Source organism: Leuciscus leuciscus (genome assembly GCF_965113295.1).
Source record: "Leuciscus leuciscus genome assembly, chromosome: 5".
NCBI classification, from domain to species: Eukaryota; Metazoa; Chordata; class Actinopteri; order Cypriniformes; family Leuciscidae; genus Leuciscus; species Leuciscus leuciscus.
The window spans coordinates 43316329-43327163 of record NC_138729.1 but is presented as its reverse complement, the minus strand read 5'-3'; the positions used below and the strand labels follow the sequence as shown (position 1 = coordinate 43327163).

The 10835-nt window shown below is 34.9% G+C and overlaps 1 protein-coding gene across 1 annotated transcript; it reads right to left on the bottom strand.

The window, feature by feature from the left end:
* Positions 1 to 64: 64 nt before the first annotated feature.
* atad1a (ATPase family AAA domain containing 1a) lies at positions 65 to 10001 on the bottom strand. Its single transcript, XM_082169473.1, has 10 exons — positions 9936 to 10001; positions 9255 to 9483; positions 8839 to 8937; positions 7059 to 7179; positions 6750 to 6950; positions 5042 to 5148; positions 4829 to 4918; positions 4683 to 4733; positions 2959 to 3128; positions 65 to 2157 (listed from the first exon to the last, which is right to left on the bottom strand). The coding sequence occupies exons 2-10, from the start codon at positions 9423 to 9425 to the stop codon at positions 2025 to 2027; spliced, it is 1143 nt and encodes a 380-aa protein (XP_082025599.1). The 5' UTR covers positions 9426 to 9483; positions 9936 to 10001; the 3' UTR covers positions 65 to 2024.
* Positions 10002 to 10835: the final 834 nt, after the last annotated feature.

Below are 10835 nucleotides of genomic sequence, written 5' to 3'. Positions count from 1 at the left end.
GCGAGGAGATGGTGCCTGAAAAGGCCAAAGAATGATGTCAACATCAAGAACTGCAAGTACATGATTCTTCTGACAATCATTTAATACATTCCAGATGGGTTTATTATAAGTTGAGAAAACACTTAATGCAACAGTCACACTGTGGAGATTTACTGGTGAGAAAATTTACCCAGACAATATGAGTGAATGATTGCAAAATAAGCATGTTAAAGATATAGAATTTAACAGGGAAAAGGTATTTTCAGCTAAATTATCCCCAACATTTAGACATTAAAACGGAAGGTGATTGCAGCAACAAAAAGCAAGAATTAATTTCCCCCCCTCTCTTTATAACACAACCAGGTACCTGATTACCAAAGCAGAATAACGTTTCAAAGCGGAACAGAGCAGCATTAAAGGTGTCATCTGGTTCCTAAAGGAAGCCAAATCTCTCCTCAAATATGGTATTACTGTGGGCATACAGTAGTTTGCCAAACAAGCACATTTGCTTCATTTACATGTTAAATATGTCATATTGTCAAATCATTGGAAATGCACATGGCACGATAAAAGCATAAATCTAAATAAATGTATTTGCCATTTCAATAAGCAGTGTTTGACAGACAGTTAATTAAGCTGCCAGACATGTGTGTTTTTTTTCAACAACCATTATCAAAGTAAAACATGGAGACATACGGTTGCCTTATAACATTTAGCCAATCTTTGGAACGGTTAGGCAAGAGCAAAAATTTTGCATTTAGAGCTAGTGAAAGGCCAGAAACTTAAGTGAGGACGGACAAAACTGGTAGTGACCTTTGTGCCCATATTATTTTCTGATAAATTAGTATCATGATGCTGGTTTGACACATCGAGTGATATATAAGTTATTTTCTAAGCGAAACCTTTCTAAACACACTCTGACTAATCTGAACATCAATATATGACAGATGTTTAACATCTTTCAATAACCAATGTGAAAAATTATTTAATTCTAAGTAGATACATGTAGCACCATTTGTCCCTGTGATTTGTCCCTTTGATCAAGTATACAACCTTGCTTCATGTGGATACAAAGCGTCTATACCTAGAGAGCCATTTCTTTAAGTGTGAGATGTGGCACATTTGCTTTTTGTTATTTTTATTTCTATAACTAAAAACTTTTGTACACTAAGACAAACAAATGATAAATATCTGGTCACTTGGATCTCACAAAAAAATATTTCAACCCAAAACCAAAAAATGGAAATTATTCTCTATAATATAAACATACACAGTAATAAAACACAGGTTACAGTATTATAATACAATCAAAATGATTTTTATTCAAATGTAATAAATAATTCGATTTTATTTAAGTATTTTTAATACTATAAAATAGTAAAGTATAAGTTAAATATTTAAAATTAATATAAAATGCAAATAATACATATCAATATATCACACTACTGTATAAATTGAGAATTAATTGACATGAAAACAATGTCACGGTGAAAAGAAACAAATTTTCCTTATGCAAATTTATTTTCTTTTGATTTTGGGTTAAAATACGACTCCGACATGCCCCTTGCACAAATGAACACAGTCATCTTATCGTGGCTAAATTTGTGTTAATGAAGATCACACATGCATCATTCAGTAGAACTTTAGAGTAACACTCATGCATCCTAATAAGACAGTTAGACTACACTTGGTGTTTCAGGAAATCTGGTCCTGATTACTAAAACATTTATAAACATAGCGAAGATTGTTTTTTTTATTTCTCACTCTCAAATCCAAAAAGTGGTTCAATAGCTGCTTCTACACAATATGCCCAGAAAAAAGATAATCATATCTGAAATATGTATGCGTGTATGCGTGTATACTATTATTATTATTGTTAAAACACATAAACATGGTTGTTGTATTGAGTGTGTGACTGTAAATTCATTATAGTGCAAAGTAGTCATTTTTGAAACGCAACAGAAATGTGAAAAGGAGAGAAAGAATGAGGCAGAAAGAAAGAAGCGAGAGAGAAAATGCGTATGAAGGGGTAAAGCGAGAGGTGTTCAGTCCAGAGGCACCTCTCTCAGATTTGTTGGGTCAGCTGTAACTGTGGCCTGTTTGGACTCTTTCATCTTATCTAGGCCAAACATCAGGTCCAGTTGAGTCACGGGCCTCAGCTGCGTGCCGTCCAAATGCCTGAGGACACACCAGAGGACACCAGGGACAAAATCAGTGACATGAGTTTTGCTAGATTTTAGTGAGTTATATACATTTACATTCACTCCTACATATATAAATAGCACTTCAAAACTCTGAAGAATATCTTGAATTGTTTCTCTTTTAACAAAACACGAAGATGAACCAGCTGAGCAACTACATTGTATTTGACTTTTTTTGCATTGTGACATTATTTTTATCATAATGAACAATTCTTGTTTTTTCTTCAATGGAATCTTAAAAATAAATAATAATAAATGATTTATCCGTGCACATGATTTTTATTTATTTATTCTCATGTCCTCGTAATCTTTAATCAAAATAACTTTCCCTCCCTCTTGCAGCTTCATCTCTTCTCTTCTCTAATGAAACTGGCGTGAGGACGGGACAACCTGTCACTCACATGAGATCCACCAATAGCAAACCACAACCATCTAACGATCCAATCAATGTCAAAATCAAGTCCCCGTCCTACATTTGTTCTTGTTCGAGAAGCTGTTTCACTCGGATATATAAAATAATAGGGACAATCGCAACATCCGTTTCATGCCAACTTTAAATGACATTATATTTAACACATTTACACAGCATCTCAAAACTCACAAAATGCCTTGGTTTGTTTCTCTTCTAACAAAACAGGAAGATGAACCAGCTACTTGGGATAGATTTCTCCAGATATTATAGACCTCTTTGGTTAGGATGTGATGTGAGAGCAGCATTTCGTGCACACAAATAAAATGCTAACATTGTGTGTGTATTATACAAGCATCTTAGACATACTCTTCCTCTTCATCCAGCTGGAACTGCTGTGTGATCTGTTTCATCTGCTGTTTGCGGACATAGTCTCTGACGCGGTACATGGCGGCGTCCCTGCACAGCTCTTTCAGATCACTGCCGGAGTAGCCCTCGGTTTGCCCCGCTATTTCCTTCAGGTTAATCGCGTTACTTAACTGATGAAAAATAAAGATTCAAATAAAATTATTTATATATACACACAGAACCATCCAAAAGTTTTGCGGTCAGTTTTTTTTATTAAGCAAGGGTGCACTAAATTGATCAAAAGTGTCAGTAAAGACATTTATAATAACTTTTTATTGATCAAAGAATCCTGATCAAAAAAAGGTCACAGTTTCCACAAAAATATTAAGCAGCACAACTTTTTTTCAACATTGATAATAATAAGAGATGCTTCTTGAGCACCAAAATCATATTAGAATGATTTCTGAAGGAACATGTGACATTTTGATGAAATAAATGCAGCCTTGGTGAGCATAAAATACTTCTGTAACATTACAATAAGGTCTCATTTGTTAACATTAGTTAATGCCTAAACTGACATGAACTAGCAATGAGCAATATATTTTTATAACATTTATTAACCTTTATTAATGTTCATGTTAGTTCACAGTTCATTAACTAATGTTAGCAACTTTTAATCTAAAACATTTTTATTAGTATTGAAATAATAAAAAAGGGGCCAATCTTAAAATGGCTAAATTTGGTATTTAATGGTCTTAACCATTTTAATCATAAATCACTGGTCAGGAAATTAGCAAGAATTGCACAAATACTGTAGATTAAGTAATTTAGCACATACTAGCCTAGCCCTTTGTTTTCTTTAAATGCTAAGGCTGTGTGGGTAAACATGCAGACATTTTTTTTTTTACAGGAAGAAGATTCAGTGTTGTTCTACTCAATGTTAATGGCTTCAAGCAGTTTATTAGCAGTTGAAAAATGTCTCTCAGTTTGTTTGAGTTTAATGTGAGACCAAATATTCATTATAGGGTTCTAATCTTTGCTCTGACAAGGCCAAAACATGAGCCTGAAGGACTTGTTCTCAAGCCACTTCTTGGTTGTATTTTTGTAAATTTTGGCAGAAACATTGTCTTGTTGAAAAATAACATCTGATTATTCCTCTTTAGATGACAACTTTTCATGGGAAGAAAGCTAGCAATATTCTCCTGAACTCCAAAGCATTAAATGTATTTTCACTGTGGAGTAGCTTATCAATACCAGCAGCTAAAAAGTCTCCCACATAATGACACTCTTCCTCCATTCTTCACTGTGATAGAGATGCCTTTATTATTAAATTTCTCAGATGCTTTCTTTTGAAGACACCACTTTGGAGCATAACCATGCAACTCGTGTTTCATTATGATTCATCACTCCACACACAACTTCCCATATTCTGCCAAAAACTTCATTCAGTCTTTGATGGTTTTTTTGAGATAGCAATGGCTTTTAAAGTAGTGCATTTGCTTAAACTTTGCTAATTTCCTGACCAATAATTTGTAGTTAAGTTAACTAATGTTAACAAATAAAATCTTATTGTAAAGTGTAACCAAGATTTCTTTCAAAAAAATTTTTTTACTGACCACAAACATTTGAATGGTAAATATACATAAATATATGCCACTTCACCTTCAAAATAAGCAATATATTTAAACAGACAAAATATTTTGTGAATTAATTTTTGTGCAGAAGAGAAAAGCTTCATGTCTTACGTTTTCACCAGACAGAATAAGTCTAAGGATTTCTTCTCTTTGAGCTGCATTCTGAAAATGGACCAAAAGCACTTCAGTTTAGTCCTGATTAAGATGGGCAACTAATAAAAACAGAATATAAAGGTGTGTGTGTTGATCATACTCACAGGCAGGCCTACATGAAAGGCAGTAGGCATTCTGCGCAGTATTGCCGCATCCACATCCTGTGGTCTGTTAGTAGCCCCCATCACCATTACCTGGACATTGACATACACTTTTACTTTGTCACATTTTATATGATAGAAAGTGTTATTCCTAACACTTTTAAAGAAATCCAATGACCTATGAAACCTGCATGTGCGTGACGTGACGTGTGTTACCTGACTGTTTTGTGCTGTGTCTAGTCCATCCCACAGACTCATGAACTGGGCCTTCATCATAGCGGTGGCCTCATGGTCCATACTGGAACGATTCCTCAGGAATGAATCTGAGACAAGAGATAGATTTTATGTAGATATACATTTCATAATGCACACTATGAAATCAACACAAAATCAAAATCAAATTAAATTATATTTAGCATGAGGAAAATTAAATGTAGAACTACATAGAATCGTTAAAAAGTTTGGGATCAGTCAGATTTTTTTTGCGTTTTTGAAAGAAGACCTTTAATGCTCAACAAGTCTGCATTTATTTGTATCAAAAATACAGTAAAATAAAAAAAGTAATATTGTGAAATATTTTCTATTTTAATCAAGTATATTTAAAAATGCAATATATTCCTTTGATGGCAAAGCTGAATTTTCAGTGCCATTACTCCAGTCTTCAGAGTCACATGATCCTTCAGAAATCATTCTAATATTATGATTTGATGCTCAAGAAACATTTCTTGTTATTAAACATGTTGAATACAATTGTGTTGCTTAATATTTTGGTGAAAACCATTGTACATGTTTTTTTTTTTATTGTTTTTTTTTTTAGGATGTATGAATAGAAAATTTAAAAGCACTTTCAAAACAACAACATTTATTTCACGAGTTCACATCTACATATAATTAGTACAATAAGTTTATGCGTATTTGGCGTGCTGTCCGGGGGGAGGGCTCCGAGCTCGGAGTTAGGCCCGAACCCAGAGTACTCCCCCCAGTTGGTAAGTGTAGATGGAACTGGAAGTGAGGAGATGGGGTGGAGGAGGGATGCTGACAAACTTTCAATGAACAGAGATAGGTCTGCTGTGAATTTATACTCTGTCATTGAGTTGATTACTCAATCTCCAGCTGTGCATAATTTGGTTAATTATCTGAACCTGCTCCTCCCGAACTTTGTTAATAAAACATCATTTAAAATAGAAAACTATATAATTTATTAATAGTTTTATTATTTTATTTTATTATAGTTAATTTATTAATAATTTATTAATTGTTGAATATAATTGTTACATTATATTCAATTTAAAAACATTATTTCTTAACAAAAAAAAAAAAAAATCTTACTGACCCCCAACTATTAAACGGTAGTGTATATAAAATATTTAATTCATATAGTATTTAAAAATATTTAGAATTTACAGTTATGTCAAATTATATACAGTTTTTTTACATTTTAAACACAAAATTAAAGCAACTACTTTTTTGCAGTCATAGTTTTTCAACAATTTTGCTTTTTCAGCATCTGTAATTTAATATGCAGAACCGGCTTTAAAAGAAGAGAAACTATTTAATATAATTAACGTTTACTGACTGTTCAGCAAGTACACTATGATAAAACGCCTGAGAGAATTTCTGTGTGTGCAGCGTCCAGATTCTTCAGTTTCACAGATGATGGGTCACAGTACAGTATTATTCAAATGTCATCAGCATTGAAAATACAGTCTAAAACATTGCAGTCATTATGCAAATGTGCATTTACCATGTTTTCCATAAAACCCATGAATAATAAACACCTGCATATCCATAGTGATTACAGCTTATCACTCTAGTAGTGCTAGAATTTATTTGGCACGTTAAACAAGCAGGCATTGTAATATTTTTCCTATCTTTCTGGAATCTCTAAATATCGGTATATTTTTAGAGCATATTCAGTGGTTACCTATTTCATCAATGAAAATGATGCAGGGCTGAATCTTGACCGCCAATGAGAATACAGCAGCAGTCAGCTTTTGCGATTCGCCGTACCACTTGTCAGTCAAAGTGGAGGCCTGAAGATTAATAAAGCGGCATCCAGATGCTTTCGCTGTTGCTTTGGCAATTAAAGTCTTTCCACATCCCGGTGGCCCATACAATAGTACACCTGGGAATCATAAATATAAAACCATTATGAATAACATACTTCACTTTGCACTGACAACTCCAAATGCACTGACAAGTTCAGGGCCCATTCGCTTTTTCCATGACTCACCTTTGGGAGGTTGCAAGAGTTTGGAACCACAGAAGAGATGACGTTTCTGAAAAGGCAAAATGACAGTGTCTTGCAGCTCTGAGATGACCTCATCTAGCCCAGCAACATCTCTCCATGTCACCTTTCAAGGAAAGGAAGAAGATATTCAGTCATATAGGCTGATTCTGACTTGGAGGGGGGCCGTCAGGCCAATAGACCATAGTCAGGTTAGACGGCATACTGAATTTAACGCTGACGATGACGAAAACATGGCTGTGAAGGAAAAGACTTACAGTTTTAACATTGGCACACTGTAGAAAGGTTCTGGATTATGTAATTTTCACAACTTTTATTACTGTTTTATGGAGTTTTTATCCAGAAAGATGTTTTGTCAGCTGAACAATTGGTAAGTTGTTAAACAGTACAATCCATTGAACATTTCTGTCAAAAATTAAATATGGTGCTACCCTGACTAAGGCCTATGGCAGGGGTTCTCAACTCTGGCCCACGAGGTCCACTTTCCTGCAGAGTTTACTGTAGCTCCAACCTTGATCAAACTCACCTGTCTGTAACTTCCAAACCTGTAAGACTTTCGTTCATTTTCGAAACCCAAATGAAGATATTTTAATGAAATCCGAGAGATTTCTGTCCCTCCATTGACAGTCTAAACAACCACCACTTTGTCGTTTCAGAATGTTCATAAAGGGATCATAAAACATATTAGTTATGAAAAAGGAAGCTCAAGCATGTTCGCTTGATGTGCAAGAACCAACGAGGTCGTTCATTCTCGCGTTACACAGCACGTTTGAGCTTCCCCAAGAGGTTTGTTCTCGCGCGTCAAGCAAGTACGATTGAGCTTCAGTTTATGTACACTATTCAATGTTTATTTGTGAATAAAAACCTCAATTTAATCTGTTCATCATATAAAGTAATCTTCAGAAAATATGGACTAAACTGCTTAACTAATATGGATTAGTTTTACCTTCTCTTTCTGAACAATTTGAAACAACAAAGTAGTAGTTGCGTGGACTGTCAATGCAGGGACAGAAATCACTCAGATTTCAATTCAAATATCTTCATTTGTGTTTCAAAGATGAATGAAAGTCTTACAGGTTGGGAATGACATGAGGGTGAGTAACTGATGGCATTTGTTTTTCATTTTTTGGTGAACTAAACTAAACACTAAACAGCCAATTATGTAAGCCACTCGGAGACCACAGACGGTTGTCATTCACTGTATTGCATTACTAGAAACCAGTTAATATAATGATTTTAAATAAATACAAAGTATTTTTCCACAATTAAGGTTTTTTTTTTGCGTGTGGCCAGTGACCATGGGGGCAGGAACATGTGTGATGTATCCATAAAGATTTAATAGACCATCTCATTCTAGTGTTTAATGCTGAGGAGTCTAGCCAAGAAACTCCTGAAGGACTGGTCTAGGGAGGACACAGCCTCACTGGGATGCAGCTTTCCATTTGAGAAGCACATAAGTGATCCTGAAGACCTTGATTAGCTTGTTCAGGTGAGTTTGATCAAGGTTTGAGCTAAACTGCAGTAAAGTGGATCTCGAGGGCCAGAGTTGGAAAAAATTCCAATATGTCAACACAATTGAAAATTGCAATTAAATCAGCTTGAATAATAATACTGAATATGAAAAGTGCAAAATGACAATCAACGACATAAATAAATCATGTCTTCAAGAGCATGTCCTTTCTTCAAAATGACTGATGTAATGAGATGCACACACAGTGTGATTTGATGATAGGTTTCCATTGATTACAACAGTATTGGTGTTTACTTTGATGCTGCGAGGATCAACAAGATGAGTGGCGATGTTCATCTCATACTCCGTCAGACTGACTCCTTCTACGCCTATCTGCTTCATTAACTGCTCTGCCTGGGGAGAGTGTGGGAGTCAATAAATAAAAAATATCAATTAAATATACAACATAATTCACAAGAAATAATGGTCAAGCCATTATCACTAAAGAGTATTTTTGGCTGAAAAGAATTAAATGATTTGAGTCACTGGGATGAATCAATAATAAGCCACGATGAAATAAATCCCTAGGCACTTTGAGCTACAGACTTGCATGAAATATGATCTGTAAATTAAGTTTAATATTCACTGGAACAACATTTACAGTAACAATTATAATCAAATGCAGCACACGACCAGTAGCAGGTGGTCATTTAAAGGGTAAAAAACTTTACCCTTTTCTTGGCTTGGGATTTTTGTTTTTGTGTTGGGTCAAAAGCATCCACCACCCATTTGATGCTGTAATATGTTGCAGCTCCAAAAATGGTCAGTCTCACCAACATCCCCACCACCTCATTCCGGGTGAGTGGGCGAAGAAGGGCGTCCCGAGGAATGTCACTCAACATCTTGGCCCGCCCCCGCTGTCAGCCCATTGGGCAAGAAGAACAAACTGGGTGTGTTGATCTAGAATACAGCACAGGTATAAATCATAGACTGAATAAATAATTAATCAGTGTATCTGGTACATGTCACTAAACCTCTGTCTTGTTTCAAATTCTTATTATATACTTAAGGATCAATAAGAGTTGGATTGACTATGTAACAAATTGTAGACTTCATATCTAATTGTGTGAAAGATATTTAGACTAGCATAGTATTAATATTACTAGATTATTCATATTAATAACAGATTCAATTAATTACATAACGACGTTAGAAAATAATATTGTTGTCTTTAAAATTAAATATTTTAATTCCAATGCATGAGTAAGCCATTTCCTGAGAGATAAAAATAGAGGTGCGATTTAGAGATTATTTCAGGGACCGAAATCACGGAAAACACAGTCGAGTGTCGCATCAGTCTCATAAGATATATTAACACCATAAAACAAGTATATTTTATAAAACTCACTCACATTTCACTGCATCACTGTAATCCTTGACTGTCGACTTGTGCAGCCGCTCTAAACTCGCCGTCCGGAAAAGATTACTCTAAACAGAGGTTCCTCTCTGAGTTTAAAAAATATATATATTTGAATGCAAAATGGTATGAATACTATATTTCCAATAACAAACTGACATGGAAGGCTCAACACCAAATCAAATCCAAGACAAAAAATAAAAAACAAATAAATAAATAAATACAATTACACCGAATTTTGCTTGACATAGCCTATCAAAATAGCTAAGTCCCTTAGGATGTATGAATGTGTTCTATCCAGATACAGGGTCTGCTTATTATTATATACTTCATCACTATCATAAATTGTAGAACATATTAGGTTGTTGGCGTCTTGTACCAATCCAGCCACCAGTTCCTTTAAAGACCACATGAGAGCAGACTTGGCACATTCAAATAAACTAGTGCCAGAAAAACAGACTGAACACTTTTGATTGAATCAGCCTCCATAATAAGCCAGAAACATGGATGCATGTAATATATTGAAGGTTAATTAAACTGGAGAATGGATGTTTGCTGGCATCAAGGAGTCATTATCTTCAAGAACAGGGACTGGTTTTGGCTGCAAGCCAGTGACTAAGCTAAGAATTGATGTGTTTGATTAGTTGCCATGGTGCTCGCATCTTCTTGTGATGGATGTAAACTGGGAGATGCATTCATCTAATTTCTTCAATCTTTCAATTAGCGGAGGAAACAATGTGCACTTAGATAGCGCAGCAAATGTTAATTCTGGTGACCCTCACACATAAGCAACTCTTCCTTTTTAGACATTCCTGCTAGCAGAGTGTTGCTATTGGCTGCTATTCAGAAATAACATGTTTGAAATTATTCTCTTTTTATTTTATTTTATTCCAGC